This window comes from Microchirus variegatus, assembly GCF_963457635.1.
Source record: "Microchirus variegatus genome assembly, chromosome: 4".
Taxonomy (NCBI): domain Eukaryota; kingdom Metazoa; phylum Chordata; class Actinopteri; order Pleuronectiformes; family Soleidae; genus Microchirus; species Microchirus variegatus.
Genome location: NC_139805.1, coordinates 28,606,160 through 28,622,956, shown reverse-complemented (window position 1 = coordinate 28,622,956; position 16,797 = coordinate 28,606,160). Strand labels below are relative to the sequence as shown.

General features: G+C 42.6%; 1 protein-coding gene across 1 annotated transcript in view; it reads right to left on the bottom strand.

Moving 5' to 3' along the window:
* LOC310926175 (uncharacterized protein) overlaps positions 1-16,797 on the bottom strand; it is a gene marked incomplete at both ends in the record, with an annotated part of 68,258 nt that overhangs the window by 35,450 nt on the left and 16,011 nt on the right. Inside the window, 2 exons of the mRNA XM_083888275.1 lie at positions 234-455; positions 6,099-6,165. Coding sequence (XP_083744401.1) covers positions 234-455; positions 6,099-6,165 — 289 coding nt within the window. The remainder of the gene's footprint in view (positions 1-233; positions 456-6,098; positions 6,166-16,797) is intronic.

Sequence of the window (16,797 nt, the reverse complement as noted above, 5' to 3'; positions counted from 1 at the left end):
GTAGTTGTTGCAGTAGTTGTGGTTGCTGCAGTAGTTGTGGTTGGTGCAGTATTTGTGGTTGGTGCAGTATTTGTAGTGGTTGGTGTAGAAGTTGTGGTCGTTGGTGCAGTTGTTGTGGTAGTTGGTGCAGTAGTTGTGGTTGGTGCCGTAGTTGTGGTTCGCACAGTAGTTGTGGTTGGCGCAGTAGTTGTAGTTATTGGTGCAGTAGTAGTAGTGGTTGGGGCAGTAGTTGTAGTGGTTGTTGCAGTAGTTGTGGTTGGTGCAGTAGTTGTGGTTGGTGCAGTAGTTGTAGTGGTTGGTGCAGTAGTTGTGGTAGTTGGTAGAGTAGTTGTGGTCGGGGCAGTAGTTGTAGTGGTTGGTGCAGTTGGGATAGTAGTTGTAGTGGTTGGTGCAGTAGTTGTGATGGTTGGTGCAGTAGTTGTGGTAGTTGGTGCAGTAGTTGTGGTCAGGGCAGTAGTTGTAGTGGTTGGTGCAGTTGGGATAGTAGTTGTAGTGGTTGGTGCAGTAGTTGTGGTAGTTGGTGCAGTAGTTGTAGTTGGGGCAGTAGTTGTGGTAGTTGGTGCAGAAGTTGTAGTTGTTGGTGCAGTAGTTGTGGTCAGGGCAGTAGTTGTAGTGGTTGGTGCAGTTGGGATAGTAGTTGTAGTGGTTGGTGCAGTAGTTGTGGTAGTTGGTGCAGTAGTTGTAGTTGGGGCAGTAGTTGTGGTAGTTGGTGCAGTAGCTGTGGTTGTTGCAGTAGCTGTGGTTGGTGCAGTAGTTGTTGTGGTTGGTGCAGTAGTTGTAGTTGTCGGGGCAGTTGTTGTGGTAGTTGGTTCAGTAGTTGTAGTTGGTGCAGTAGTTGTGGTTGGCACAGTAGTTGTGGTTGGCGCAGTAGTTGTAGTTATTGGTGCAGTAGTAGTAGTGGTTGGGTCAGTAGTTGTAGTGGTTGGTGCAGAAGTTGTAGTGGTTGGTGCAGTAGTTGTGATAGTTGGTGCAGTAGTTTTGATGGTTGGTGCAGTTGTTGTGGTAGTTGGTGCAGTATTTGTAGTGGTTGGTGCAGTAGATGTAGTGGTTGGTGCAGTTGTTGTTGCGGCAGTAGTTGTGGTTGGTGCAATAGTTGTTGTGGATGGTGCAGTCGTTGTTGTGGTTTGTGCAGTAGTTGTAGTTGGGGAAGTAGTTGTGGTAATTGGTGCAGTAGTTGTTGTTATTGGTGCAGTAGTTGTGGTAGTTGGTGCAGTAGCTGTGGTTGGTGCAGTAGTTGTAGTTGTTGGGGCAGGAGTTGTTGTGGTTGGTGCAGTAGTTGTGGTGGTTAGGGCAGAAGTTGTAGTGGTTGGTGCAGTAGTTGTGGAAGTTGGTGCACTAGCTGTGGTTGGTGCTGTAGTTGTTGTGGTTGGTGCAGAAGTTGTAGTGGTTGGTGCAGTAGTTGTGGTAGTTGGTGCAGTAGCTGTGGTTGGTGCTGTAGTTGTTGTGGTTGGTGCAGAAGTTGTAGTTGGGGCAGTAGTTGTGGTAGTTGGTGCAGTAGTTGTAGTTGTTGGGGCAAGAGTTGTTGTGGTTGGTGCAGTGGTTGTGGTGGTTGGGGCAGTAGATGTGGTAGTTGGTTCAGTAGTTGTAGTTGGTGCAGTTGTGGTTGGCGCAGTCGTTGTAGTGATTGGTGCAGTCGTAGCAGTGGTTGGGGCAGTAGTTGTAGTGGTTGGTGCAATTGTTGTAGTGGTTGGTGCAGTAGTTGTGGTAGTTGGTGTAGTAGTTGTGATGGTTGGTGCAGTTGTTGTGGTAGTCAGTGCAGTTGTTGTGGTTGGGGCAGGAGTTGTATCGGTTGGTGCAGTAGTTGTAGTGGTTGGTGCAGTTGTTGTTGGGGCAGTTGTAGTTGTTGCAGTAGTTGTGGTTGCTGCAGTAGTTGTTGTGGTTGGTGCAGTAGTTGTAGTGGTTGGTGCAGTAGTTGTGGTGGTTGGTGCAGTAGTTGTGATGGTTGGTGCAGTAGTTGTGGTAGGTGGTGCTGTAGTTGTGGTCGGGGCAGTAGTTGTAGTGGTTGGTGCAGTAGTTGTGGTGGTTGGTGCAGTAGTTGTGGTTGGCGCAGTAGTTGTAGTTATTGGTGCAGTAGTTGTTGTGGTGGTTGGTGCAGTAGTTGTGGTTGGGGCAGTAGTTGTAGTGGTTGGTGCAATTGTTGTAATGGTTGGTGCAGTAGTTGTGGTAGTTGGTGTAGTAGTTGTGATGGTTGGTGCAGTTGTTGTGGTAGTCAGTGCAGTTGTTGTGGTTGGGGCAGGAGTTGTAGTGGTTGGCGCAGTAGTTGTAGTTATTGGTGCAGTAGTTGTTGTGGTAGTTGGTGCAGTAGTTGTGGTTTGGGCAGTAGTTGTAGTGGTTGGTGCAGTAGTTGTAGTGGTTGTTGCAGTTGTTGTGGTAGTTGGTGCAGTAGTTGTGGTTGGTGCAGTAGTTGTAGTTGTTGGGGCAGGAGTTGTTGTGGTCGGTGCAGTAGTTCTGGTGGTTGGGGCAGAAGTTGTAGTGGTTGGTGCAGTAGTTGTGGTAGTTGGTGCACTAGCTGTGGTTGGTGCTGTAGTTGTATTGGTTGTTGCAGAAGTTGTAGTAGGGGCAGTAGTTGTGGTAGTTGATGCTGTAGTTGTAGTTGTTGGGGCATGAGTTGTAGTGGTTGGTGCAGTAGTTGTGGTAGTTGGTGCAGTAGCTGTGGTTGGTGCTGTAGTTGTTTTGGTTGGTGCAGAAGTTGTAGTTGGGGCAGTAGTTGTGGTAGTTGGTGCAGTAGTTGGGGCAGGAGTTGTGGTGGTTGGTGCAGACGTTGAAGTTGAGGCAGTAGTTGTGGTAGTTGGTGCAGTAGCTGTGGTTGGTGCTGTAGTTGTTTTGGTTGGTGCAGAAGTTGTAGTTGGGGCAGTAGTTGTGGTAGTTGGTGCAGTAGTTGGGGCAGGAGTTGTGGTGGTTGGTGCAGACGTTGAAGTTGAGGCAGTAGTTGTGGTAGTTGGTGCAGTAGCTGTGGTTGGTGCAGTAGTTGTTGTGGTTGGTGCAGTAGTTGTTGTGGTTGTTGTTTCAGTAGTTGTAGTTGGTGCAGTAGTTGTGGTAGTTGGTTCAGTAGTTGTAGTTGGTGCAGTAGTTGTGGTTGGCACAGTAGTTGTGGTTGGCGCAGTAGTTGTAGTTATTGGTGCAGTAGTAGTAGTGGTTGGGGCAGTAGTTGTAGCGGTTGGTGCAGTAGTTATGGTTGGTGCAGTAGTTGTAGTTGGGGCAGTAGTTGTGGTAGTTGGTTCAGTAGTTGTAGTTGGTGCAGTAGTTGTGGTTGGCACAGTAGTTGTAGTTATTGGTGCAGTAGTTGTAGAGGTTGGGTCAGTAGTTGTAGTGGTTGGTGCAGAAGTTGTAGTGGTTGGTGCAGTAGTTATGATAGTTGGTGCAGTTGTTGTTGGGGCAGTTGTAGTTGTTGCAGTAGTTGTGGTTGGTGCAGTAGTTGTTGTGGTTGGTGCAGTAGTTGTAGTGGTTGGTCCAGTAGTTGTGGTTGGTGCAGTAGTTGTTGTGGTTGGTGCAGTAGTTGTGGTAGTTGGTCCAGTAGTTGTGATGGTTGGTGCAGTAGTTGTGATGGTTGGTGTAGTAGTTGTGGTAGTTGGTGCAGTAGTTGTGGTTGGGGCAGTAGTTGAAGTGGTTGGTGCAGTTGGGATAGTAGTTGTAGTAGTTGGTGCAGTAGTTGTGGTAGTTGGTGCAGTAGCTGTGGTTGGTGGTGTAGTTGTGTTTGGTGCAGATGTAGTTGGGGCAGTAGTTGTGGTAGTTGGTGCAGTAGTTGTGGTTGGTGCAGTAGTTGTTGTGGTTGGTGCAGTAGTTGTTGTTGCAATAGTTGTAGTTGTTGGGGCAGTAGTTGTAGTAGTTGGTTCAGTAGTTGTAGTTGGTGCAGTTGTTGTGGTAGTTGGTGCAGTAGTTGTGGTTGGGGCAGTAGTTGTAGTGGTTGGTGCAGTAGTTGTAGTGGTTGGTGCAGTAGTTGTGGTTGGCGCAGTAGTTGTAGTTATTGGTGCAGTAGTTGTTGTGGTAGTTGGTACAGTAGTTGTGGTTGGGGCAGCAGTTGTAGTGGTTGGTGCAGTAGTTGTAGTGGTTGTTGCAGTTGTTGTGGTAGTTGGTGCAGTTGTTGTGGTTGGTGCAGTAGTTGTAGTTGTTGGGGCAGGAGTTGTTGTGGTTGGTGCAGTAGTTGTGGTGGTTGGGGCAGAAGTTGTAGTGGTTGGTGCAGTAGTTGTGGTAGTTGGTGCACTAGCTGTGGTTGGTGCTGTAGTTGTTGTGGTTGGTGCAGAAGTTGTAGTAGGGGCAGTAGTTGTGGTAGTTGATGCTGTAGTTGTTGGGGCAGGAGTTGTAGTGGTTGGTGCAGTAGTTGTGGTAGTTGGTGCAGTAGCTGTGGTTGGTGCTGTAGTTGTTTTGGTTGGTGCAGAAGTTGTAGTTGTAGTAGTTGGTGCAGTAGTTGTAGTTGTCGGGGCAGGAGTTGTTGTGGTTGGTGCAGTGGTTGTGGTGGTTGGGGCAGTAGATGTGGTAGTTGGTTCAGTAGTTGTAGTTGGTGCAGTAGTTGTGGTTGGCGCAGTAGTTGTAGTGATTGGTGCAGTAGTAGCAGCGGTTGGGGCAGTAGTTGTAGTGGTTGGTGCAGTAGTTGTAGTGGTTGGTGCAGTTGTTGGGGCAGTTGTAGTTGTTGCAGTAGTTGTGGTTGCTGCAGTAGTTGTGGTTGGTGCAGTATTTGTAGTGGTTGGTGTAGAAGTTGTGGTCGTTGGTGCAGTTGTTGTGGTAGTTGTGGTTGGTGCCGTAGTTGTGGTTCGCACAGTAGTTGTGGTTGGCGCAGTAGTTGTAGTTATTGGTGCAGTAGTAGTAGTGGTTGGGGCAGTAGTTGTAGTGGTTGTTGCAGTAGTTGTGGTTGGTGCAGTAGTTGTGGTTGGTGCAGTAGTTGTAGTGGTTGGTGCAGTAGTTGTGGTAGTTGGTAGAGTAGTTGTGGTCGGGGCAGTAGTTGTAGTGGTTGGTGCAGTTGGGATAGTAGTTGTAGTGGTTGGTGCAGTAGTTGTGATGGTTGGTGCAGTAGTTGTGGTAGTTGGTGCAGTAGTTGTGGTCAGGGCAGTAGTTGTAGTGGTTGGTGCAGTTGGGATAGTAGTTGTAGTGGTTGGTGCAGTAGTTGTGGTAGTTGGTGCAGTAGTTGTAGTTGGGGCAGTAGTTGTGGTAGTTGGTGCAGAAGTTGTAGTTGTTGGTGCAGTAGTTGTGGTCAGGGCAGTAGTTGTAGTGGTTGGTGCAGTTGGGATAGTAGTTGTAGTGGTTGGTGCAGTAGTTGTGGTAGTTGGTGCAGTAGTTGTAGTTGGGGCAGTAGTTGTGGTAGTTGGTGCAGTAGCTGTGGTTGTTGCAGTAGCTGTGGTTGGTGCAGTAGTTGTTGTGGTTGGTGCAGTAGTTGTAGTTGTCGGGGCAGTTGTTGTGGTAGTTGGTTCAGTAGTTGTAGTTGGTGCAGTAGTTGTGGTTGGCACAGTAGTTGTGGTTGGCGCAGTAGTTGTAGTTATTGGTGCAGTAGTAGTAGTGGTTGGGGCAGTAGTTGTAGTGGTTGGTGCAGTAGTTGTTATGGTTGGTGCAGTAGTTGTAGTTGGGGCAGTAGTTGTGGTAGTTTGTTCAGTAGTTGTAGTTGGTGCAGTAGTTGTGGTTGGCGCAGTAGTTGTAGTTATTGGTGCAGTAGTAGTAGTGGTTGGGTCAGTAGTTGTAGTGGTTGGTGCAGAAGTTGTAGTGGTTGGTGCAGTAGTTGTGATAGTTGGTGCAGTAGTTTTGATGGTTGGTGCAGTTGTTGTGGTAGTTGGTGCAGTATTTGTAGTGGTTGGTGCAGTAGATGTAGTGGTTGGTGCAGTTGTTGTTGCGGCAGTAGTTGTGGTTGGTGCAATAGTTGTTGTGGATGGTGCAGTCGTTGTTGTGGTTGGTGCAGTAGTTGTAGTTGGGGAAGTAGTTGTGGTAATTGGTGCAGTAGTTGTTGTTATTGGTGCAGTAGTTGTGGTAGCTGTGGTTGGTGCAGTAGTTGTAGTTGTTGGGGCAGGAGTTGTTGTGGTTGGTGCAGTAGTTGTGGTGGTTAGGGCAGAAGTTGTAGTGGTTGGTGCAGTAGTTGTGGAAGTTGGTGCACTAGCTGTGGTTGGTGCTGTAGTTGTTGTGGTTGGTGCAGAAGTTGTAGTGGTTGGTGCAGTGGTTGTGGTGGTTGGGGCAGTAGATGTGGTAGTTGGTTCAGTAGTTGTAGTTGGTGCAGTTGTGGTTGGCGCAGTCGTTGTCGTGATTGGTGCAGTCGTAGCAGTGGTTGGGGCAGTAGTTGTAGTGGTTGGTGCAATTGTTGTAGTGGTTGGTGCAGTAGTTGTGGTAGTTGGTGTAGTAGTTGTGATGGTTGGTGCAGTTGTTGTGGTAGTCAGTGCAGTTGTTGTGGTTGGGGCAGGAGTTGTATCGGTTGGTGCAGTAGTTGTAGTGGTTGGTGCAGTTGTTGTTGGGGCAGTTGTAGTTGTTGCAGTAGTTGTGGTTGCTGCAGTAGTTGTTGTGGTTGGTGCAGTAGTTGTAGTGGTTGGTGCAGTAGTTGTGGTGGTTGGTGCAGTAGTTGTGATGGTTGGTGCAGTAGTTGTGGTAGGTGGTGCTGTAGTTGTGGTCGGGGCAGTAGTTGTAGTGGTTGGTGCAGTAGTTGTGGTGGTTGGTGCAGTAGTTGTGGTTGGCGCAGTAGTTGTAGTTATTGGTGCAGTAGTTGTTGTGGTGGTTGGTGCAGTAGTTGTGGTTGGGGCAGTAGTTGTAGTGGTTGGTGCAATTGTTGTAATGGTTGGTGCAGTAGTTGTGGTAGTTGGTGTAGTAGTTGTGATGGTTGGTGCAGTTGTTGTGGTAGTCAGTGCAGTTGTTGTGGTTGGGGCAGGAGTTGTAGTGGTTGGTGCAGTAGTTGTAGTGGTTGGTGCAGTTGTAGTAGTGGTTGGGGCAGTAGTTGTAGTGGTTGTTGCAGTAGTTGTGGTTGGTGCAGTAGTTGTAGTGGTTGGTGCAGTAGTTGTGGTAGTTGGTAGAGTAATTGTGGTCGGGGCAGTAGTTGTAGTGGTTGGTGCAGTTGGGATAGTAGTTGTAGTGGTTGGTGCAGTAGTTGTGATGGTTGGTGCAGTAGTTGTGGTAGTTGGTGCAGTAGTTGTGGTTGGTACAGTAGTTGTGGTTGACGTAGCAGTTGTAGTTATTGGTGCTGTAGTTGTGGTTGGTGCAGAAGTTGTAGTTGGGGTAGTTGGTGCAGTAGTTGTAGTTGTTGGGGCAGGAGTTGTGGTTGGTGCAGTGGTTGTGGTGGTTGGGGCAGTAGATGTGGTAGTTGGTTCAGTAGTTGTAGTTGGTGCAGTAATTGTGGTTGGCGCAGTAGTTGTGATTGGTGCAGTAGTAGCAGTGGTTGGGGCAGTAGTTGTGGTTGGTGAAATTGTTGTAGTGGTTGGTTTAGTAGTTGTGGTAGTTGGTGTAGTAGTTGTGATGGTTGGTGCAGTTGTTGTGGTAGTCAGTGCAGTTGTTGTGGTTGGGGCAGTAGTTGTAGTGGTTGGTGCAGTAGTTGTAGTCGTTGGTGCAGTTGTTGTTGGGGCAGTTGTAGTTGTTGCAGTAGTTGTGGTTGCTGCAGTAGTTGTTGTGGTTGGTGCAGTAGTTGTAGTGGTTGGTGCAGTAGTTGTGGTGGTTGGTGCAGTAGTTGTGATGGTTGGTGCAGTAGTTGTGGTAGGTGGTGCAGTAGTTGTGGATGGGGCAGTAGTTGTAGTGGTTGGTGCAGTAGTTGTGGTGGTTGGTGCAGTCGTTGTGGTTGGCGCAGTAGTTGTAGTTATTGGTGCAGTAGTTGTTGTGGTAGTTGGTGCAGTAGTTGTGGTTGGTGCAGTAGTGGTAGTTGTTGGGGCAGGAGGTGTTGTGGTTGGTGCAGTAGTTGTGGTGGTTGGGGCAGAAGTTGTAGTGGTTGGTGCAGTAGTTGTGGTAGTTGGTGCACTAGTTGTGGTTGGTGCTGTAGTTGTTGTGGTTGGTGCAGAAGTTGTAGTAGGGGCAGTAGTTGTGGTAGTTGATGCTGTAGTTGTAGTTGTTAGGGCAGTAGTTGTAGTGGTTGGTGCAGTAGTTGTTGTCGTTGGTGCTGTAGTTGTTGTGGTTGGTGCAGAAGTTGTAGATGGGGCAGTAGTTGTGGTAGTTGGTGCAGTAGTTGTGGTGGTTCGGGCAGTAGTTGTAGTTGTTGGGGCAGTAGATGTGGTAGTTGGTTCAGTAGTTGTAGTTGGTGCGGTAGTTGTGGTTGGCGTAGTTGTTGTAGTGGTTGGTGCAGTAGTTGTGGTAGTTGGTGCAGTAGTTGTGATGGTTGGTGCAGTTGTGGTAGTTAGTGCAGTAGTTGTGGTTGGGGCAGTATTTGTGGTGGTTAGGGCAGAAGTTGTTGGGGCAGTTGTAGTTGCAGTAGTTGTGGTTGATGCAGTAGTTGTTGTGGTTGATGCAGTAGTTGTGGTGGTTGGTGCAGAAGTTGTAGTTGTTGGTGCAGTAATTGTAGTGGTTGGTGCAGTAGTTTTAGTTTGTGCAGTAGTTGTGGTGGTTGGTGCAGAAGTTGTAGTTGTTGATGCTGTAGTTGTGGTGGTTGGGGCAGAAGTTGTAGTGGTTGGTGCAGAAGTAGTTTTAGTTGTTGGTGCAGTAGTTGTAGTTGTTGGTGCAGTAGTTGTAGTTGTTGGGGCAGTAGTTTTGGTAGTTGGTTCAGTAGTTGTAGTTATCGGTGCAGTAGTAGTAGTGGTTGGTGCAGTAGTTGTGGTTGGCGCAGTAGTTGTAGTTATTGGTGCAGTAGTAGTAGTGGTTGGGTCAGTCGTTGTGGTTGGTGCAGAAGTTGTAGTGGTTGGTGCAGTAGTTGTGATGGTTGGTGCAGTAGTTGTGGTAGTTGGTGCAGTAGTTGTGGTTGGGGCAGTAGTTGTGGTGGTTGGTGCAGTAGTTGTGGTAGTTGGTGCAGTAGTTGTGATGGTTGGTGCAGTAGTTGTGGTAGTTGGTGCAGTAGTTGTGGTTGGGGCAGTAGTTGTGGTAGTTGGTGCAGTAGTTGTGGTTGGGGCAGTAGTTGTGGTGGTTGGTGCAGTAGTTGTGGTAGTTGGTGCAGTAGTTGTGATGGTTGGTGCAGTAGTTGTGGTAGTTGGTGCAGTAGTTGTGGTTGGGGCAGTAGTTGTGGTGGTTGGTGCAGTAGTTGTGGTAGTTGGTGCAGTCGTTGTTGTGGTTGGTGCAGTAGTTGTTGAGGTTGGTGCAGGAGTTGTTGTGGTTGGTGCAGTAGTTGTTGAGGTTGGTGCAGGATTTGTTGTGGTTGATGCAGTAGTTGTAGTGGTTGGGGCAGTAGTTGTTGTGAGTTGAGTGTTACACAGATTTGTCCCACAACAGGCAGGTCCGCTCATGACACTGCCAACATCTTGCATAAAAGGTAGTGTCCCCAGACTGGCAGCAGCTGCACACAGGTTTGTAGATGCACAACCAAAGGCAGGAGAAGTGTAGGTCCCATTCGTCACTGAAGATGAACAATAATTTCCATTTAGTTTAACCCTTCTGTGGGTGTGATAGCCTTGATGTCTCAATCTCTATTTAATTGTTTTTTTCCATTTAAAGCTCCAACAATTGATCAGTCTATATTATGTACACACATGCACATTTGGTGAAAATAATCATAGCACACAGCTTAATTGATGCCAAAATTATTAAATTACTAAAATATATAAGTTGGGGACTCACGGCTTGCTTGAAAGCAGAGATTCTCTGTTCCAGTACAAGGTATCGAAGTGGTGCATAGTGAGGTGGTAGGGTCACATATATAACACAGTAAGCCGTTGGGTGGTTGAGCACTGGGGACTGAAACAGAAAACAATGAAATAATGTTTATGAAGAATTGAGAATAATATCTCTCTCCTTATCATTAGCATTAATTGTGATAATCATCCACCTGTACTTACAAGATAGAGTGTCTGCGTTACAGTTATCTGTGTTGCAGCACGTCGCAGATGCAAGTGCACGCGAAACACCCGCGTTACCAGAAAATATCTGGGAACCTGTGACTGGACACAGGGAGGACGATGCACACGCTTTGAAGATTTGTGTTCCAGGAATTCCAGATGAAACCGCTGTAGAGTCAAAGTGCAGTTTGTCAATTATATTTCTCAAAGCACTCTTGTTTGTCAATGGATAGTAATAAATGATGTATTGACAAAAGTACCTGTAATGGCAGCAGTTATACACATTTTCTCTGTGGCACATGGTAGTGACATTGTGCTTGTACAATCGTCATCTGTGCAAGTGTGACACACAAGTGCTCCAGCTGCAAAGTGGAGAGAAACATAGGATTGATCACATTCAAAACAAAAACATTGCAATTTTAATTTATTAGTTAAGGCTTAAAATCTCAACAAGGTTGCAGTTTAAAAGAATTTTAAGACATGTTATCAACGATTAAATCCTAATGCATGCGATGGACCCTGACTTAGTTCATACTGTTTCTGTTGTCCTGTAACACTGAATGTCCCTCTTTAAATCACTTGGGTCTCTTAATATTTTAAAACAGCTAATCATAAAGAAAAGTATTTGTTGACATTGACTACTTATTTTCGCCTGTATCTTCCAAAGTATTGCAGGTATTGGCTTCAAATTTTGCATGGGCATCACAGACCACCTGAGAATTATCCCTATCTTTGTAGCTTTATTATTAATTAGCAAATTAATTAATTTATTATGCTAAAAACACATTTTCGGCTTTATCTTCCAGACTGATGGAGATATTGCCTTCAAATGTTGTACAATGATTCATGTAACAACTATCTACAAGTACAATCATTATTACTTTGGCTATGATTGGTAATAGTTACATAATAAGTTAACTGGTTAACTTATTAGTGAACACAGAAAAAATAGTTAAGGCATTTTTTCTTTATTATTGAGCTCATTTGGACACATTGAGGATATCATGGGTTTATTTAGCACTTATTCATAATATTTATTACATTATAATATACATTTATTAATCATCATATAAAAAATAGTTAAGCCTCCATTTCTTTATTAATGCATTGAATGGAAAGTTTGAACATTTTTCATGAAATTTAATAAACATAGTGTATGCTTTTTCATGAAATTTGGACACTTTGAAGATATGGCAGGTGTGGTTTGCATTTTAATATTCATAATATTTAACAAGGTATAATAGGTTAACTAGTTTTATTAAAAACTAGAGAGAAATGTATGAGTTCAGGTATTCTGTGTTCAATATCGAGTTTATATGGATACTTTGAACATGTATAAAGTGTAGTCAGCATTATATCATAATATTTAACAGTTATTTTGTCGAATTTATTGATAATTAATTAAAACAGTTAGTGGCAGGTGCGAGTGCGTATACTTTGGGTATATTGGAAAGTTGAGGATTGGACAAGTTCGCGGATATACCCCTTGCTGTCAGCCCCCGACACCGTAGGCTAGTTCAGCAGCAGACTTTCATCCACACTACACCACAGGTACACTGAGTAGTATTTATGGGTTTATATAACCCAAAATCCGTTTTTTTATACATATTATGTGCTCCTGCATTGTCTAGTCACAGTATAATAGTTTTTGTTTAATTTTCGTAGTGTTTAAAAAAGTCATGTAAAATAACATGGTCGCGGGCCGCTGTTGCATTGCCACTCTTAGCAGCGAAACACCATGTTTCTACGTGAGCCTGTATCAAACCCGAGAGAACAAATCGAGCCCGAGACGAGGCTGAGAGCGGATCATTTTACGCGTTTAGAATGGAGGACCACACGTTTTTTACAGCGGATAAAGGAGCACCAGTACCTGACTGTACGCCCGCACCACGGAGAAAGACGACGAGGACGACATTTGACCGGCTGAGGATAGCATAGCGCTCAGGGAAGGGAGGGGGTGAGCAGAGGAGCAGTTCATTGTTGTAAATTTCAGCCTCTCCTCTAGATGTCACTATAAACTATTTACTTCACCTTTAAATGTATTTGATTTGATTTGATTCAATATAAGAAATAATGTATCTATCTTATGTCCAGCGGGCTAAGGCATATCAGATGTCACTGACGGCTAGAGCAGGAGGGGGTCGATCTATGTACATATGAAGATATTGTCTCTTGGCTCCCAGAAGGTGTAAATTTTGAGGCAATTTTACTAAAATTTTTGAGTAGTGCCTACATTCAGATGGCCACATCTCAATAGATTTCCACATGTCAGACATTGATCTAAAGCTTTTACGGAATATGTAATTAACTCAAAATGCCCCTGAGCCTACTTGTTCCTGTTTTTTTCCATGGCTGGACTCATATAGTATTTAGACCTTGTTTCATCTCAACCTGTCCCCAACTGAAATGTAACTGTGGGCCGCTTTGGCACAACCCCTGAATACGACCCATAGGTATGATTTTAGTGCACCAGTATTGTCCACTACACTACACAAGGGTTAGTGAGGTTAGAGTTAGGGCTAAAAAAGATAGGACTAGGCAGTAAATTACAGACAATGACATAACAAAAAAAATAGCTGCATGTTAAAGTCTAACATGGCATTCAAACCTGTATTGATCACACCAAAGTACAATGCTTTAACCTCCAACCAAACAGATTACTGTTATTTATTCTACCGATGTGGGCATCGATTTCAAAATCGTATATTGTTTATTGAAACATTTTCAGTATGTTTTCTTTTCGCTCATTTTCTGAGTTAATTTCCTGGAAATGTTTTTGTTTTTCAAGAAAACACAAGTGTTTTTTTGTTTGTTCTTTTGTTTTTAATCACCATGAAATATTTAATTTCATTAAAATCAGTTTACGAATTTGCTGTTGGAAAATTGTATAAATAAGATTAGAACAGTTACCTGCACTGGAAAGAGCCCAGATGAAAGTCAACAAAAGCAGCAGCTTCATCGTGATCTACAATCCAGGTGAGAACTGCATGCAGGTCGACCTAGATGCTTATATGCTGTACAGGTTTTCAACACAACACGTGTATGACTGAAAACTTCAATGACTGGGCGTGTTTTTTTTTTTACAGTGACATCCTAAGGTTGCCAGTCACTCTTAAGTGTCAAAAAAAACATCACACCTTTTTCATTCATTAGTGATGAAGTACGATGGATTACGCTTTAAAAAAAGAAAAAGACATTCATTTACAGACATATAAGACTGCAAATGGCTGTTTCGGTGTTGTTTAAGATTTCTAGGGGACATTATAGGAATGAATCTAACGCTAAAACTGAAAACTTTCACATATTTATTATCTTTAAACCAAAAGAGTACAACAAATGTTAAATTAACAGAAAGCGTCTGTCATACAGAAAGTTTGTATTATGTAGATCTTCAGTCAATATAATTATTGTCCATTTTCTCTTTATAATTCTGTAATTTCACTTATTATGTACTACAGCTAGGATTTGACTCCAGCTCCCTGCGTCCCTCATATGGAGGATAAAACGGTAGACTCTTAGTTAATATAATTCTTGATATGTTAGTGGAATTTTAAAATATGCCTAAATATTGCTATTAAGGATCAATCTACTGTCAGATGCTGTGTATACTTTGTCACATACATACGAGTGACAGTGGTCATTATTGTACCAAGAAGCAGGTTTAAAGTTTTCCCAGTGTAATTTATGTTTAAGGTTAGAATGCCATTCTTTTGAATCACCGTTGTTTCATGCCAGATAAAGAATTCCAATTCAAAGGCATTAAATCATATTTTAATCACAGGTGTTATGAGAGTTCTTTGTTGCATTGCTGTTCTTTCATAATTACCACACCTTCTGTTGTTGTACTGATCCTACAGCTGCAGTTTATTTTTATATCTATCCTTTGACTTTTGAAAATGTACTCTACGTGGGTCATGTCGGTTGTCAATCTCTCTCCTGACACACAAACGCAAAAAGGTTTCGGACACCCGATCATATTTTTTTCAAACAAGAAGCAGCAAATATGTATAGCTTTAGTGCGAGTGTCAGCATGGCAAGAGAAAAAAAGCAAAAAGTCACAATGAGGGTATGACCCCCACAAAGGAGGCGGTCTTTTTTTGTGCTGTCAGTGTTGACGTATGGAACATTAATATTTCTACAACTTGCTTGTGTGCTAAGAACCAGCGGAACTCCTCACCACTTTAAATTGAATTCTCCAAGCCACTGCAACAAGCTGCCTAATCATATTAGCCATGCTCCCAGAAGAGAAACAAAAACTAAAACCTTCTTTTTAGCTGCACCTTAGGTCTTCATTTTGACTGATAAATTATTGGTCCTATGTTTTGAAATATTTTTAAGAATCTTGGTGAGAGGAACATTTTCCTTTTAAAACACTAGTGGGAAGTAAAGAAATTAGTCGAGAACACAAAGGAAAACTTTAATTGGCAAAATGATTATTATTATTATTATTATTATTGTCCTTATATTTTAATAGTATGTACATGTCGTTACATTAATTTATGTAATGCTGCCAGTAAACAAAAAGGTAATAATAATAATGCATTATATTTAAGGTGCCTTTCAAGACACTCAATGTCACCGTACAACAACAAAATAAAAAATAACAAAAGGTACAAGCAACGGGTAGAGAGTTAGAGAGTTAGAGGGAGTAGGCCTGTTTAAAAAGGTGGGTTTTCAGATGGGATTTGAAGATGGCGAATGTTCCTGATGCCGGGGTTAATACAGCTACAATATTATACAAGTGATCAAGTCTTTTAAAATGTATATAGCATTTCAGTTTGCAAACAACTCCCACATGGTGTAATTTCACTTGTGAAATTAATTTTAACTTTAAAAATCTTCTTCTTTAACAATTTAATTTGAGAGTCATTAAATGTAATATATTTAAAATGTTATACTGAAGCATGTGTGTTTATATTCTGTACAAACATTGTCAAACAGCACCAGCTTTGGTCCCCCAAAGCTTGAGTGGTTGTTCTTGTATGGGTCTGATTGTGAGGACCAAAAAGAATTATAAACCATAGGGAGTGAGGACTTCATGTTTTGTCACCCCTTAAAAGGACTTTCTGAGGGTTAAGACTTGGGTTTAGGGTTAGAATTAGGCATTAACTTGTGATGGTTAAGGTTAGAGTCTAGGGAATGCATAGTGTCTATGAGTGTATTAACTACTCTCCATCTACCTTTCACGCATACGCAAACAAATATGTGACATTCTTTTTGCTTGTTATTGTTCGAACAGCACATGCTCTAATAACAAAGAGGAAGCAACAATAAAACAATGTCGGCCATTTTCAGTGTAGCTTCAGGTTCATATGAAACAAAGTTCAAATGCTAAAGTGATGGACTCTAAAAGAGATCATAGTGTTATGATGCAAACTCAACAAAATATAGTTTGTTAAGTGATTATAATACAGTATTACACTATCAGTTTGTGTTTTAAACCCCTCTCCATGCAGGTTCTTTGTTACTGTCAGCTACATTTGATCGAGTGAAGCCTCCAACAGCAAAAACCTGTTTTGTAACGTGGAAATAGCGACTGCAGAAACATTCAGGGTTATGTATGATTGTTTGCTTCTGTTGTGCCAGTTGCCCTGTTGTCTCCTTAATCATGCTTTCATGTCAATAAAGAATTTGCTTCAAAGACGTCATACAGGATTGGCCAGAGATTAAATAATATTGTGCAGTATTGTTTATCTGCGCTGATGCATTGCCACACCTCCTGCTCCTGAATTGACAGCATTTTTCACACAGACACTATTGGCTCTATTATGATATTGTTTTTAATGATCACTGACATTTCTGTGCTGGGAAATGTCATGGTGTATTAATAAATGGGAATAAGACAATAAACAATGAAACCTGTGTTATATGTTTGAAAAAAAGGTGAGTTTACTTTTTGTTGTCTCAAATGCCCTGGGATTTCCTAAGGTTTCACTTTAATTTGATTAAAGGGTGACAGACAGGATTGGTTGGAGATTAAATAATATTGTGCAGTATTGTTGATGAGCTCTGATGCATAACCACAGCTCCTGCTCCTGCATTGACAGCATTTTTCACACAGACACCCTCAGCTCATATATGATATTGCTTTTTAATGATCACAGACAATTCTGTGTTGGGAAATGTCATTGTGTACTATTAAATGGAAATAAGACAATAAAAAATAAAGGCTGTTTTATTCGTTAAAAAAAGGTGTGTTTACTTTTTGTTTTCTCAAATGCCTTGGGATTTCCTTAGGTTTCACTTTAATTTGGATAAAGGGTGTCAGACAGGATTGGTTGGAGATGTGTTGTACTGGAGATTGTTCTGAAAGATTGCCACACCTTCTGATGTTAAACTAATAACACTGGGTGGAAATCTATTTTTAACGTGAGGCTGTGAAAACAGGATCCACAGAGAGAAAATGATGTTATTAAGGTGTATTGTTTATGTTGATCAGTAATTTTGGTTCAGAACACTTCATAGCAAATAATTGAATGCAAAACAAAAGGTCTTTCATAACAGGGGTGTCTCGAAATTATCTCAGAGGGATAACTACAAAATCACAATAGTGGTAGATTGGAAATGGTAGAAAAGGACAACAAAGCTGTTTAGAGCCACTACAGGCTTCCTATATGAAATAAAGCAGTACAATTATTAACTAAATCACCGCTGCCAAGCAACTGACTTAAACCCAGAAATGTCCAGGAGCCAGGAGACAGCATGCATGGAAGGTCACTTGATATGAAAGACAGACATCAAGGAAGAAATCTAAAGATTGAAATTAAAAAAAAATAATCATAATAACATAATTATGCATATAAAGATGAAATAAAAAAAAATGATTGTGAGATTGTATTTTTTTTCATGTTTGTGCTTTATCTTTCAGTTGAAAATTTGTTCCTGTGACATAACTTGCCAATATTAATTTTCAATGCCAATATTTATTTTCAAT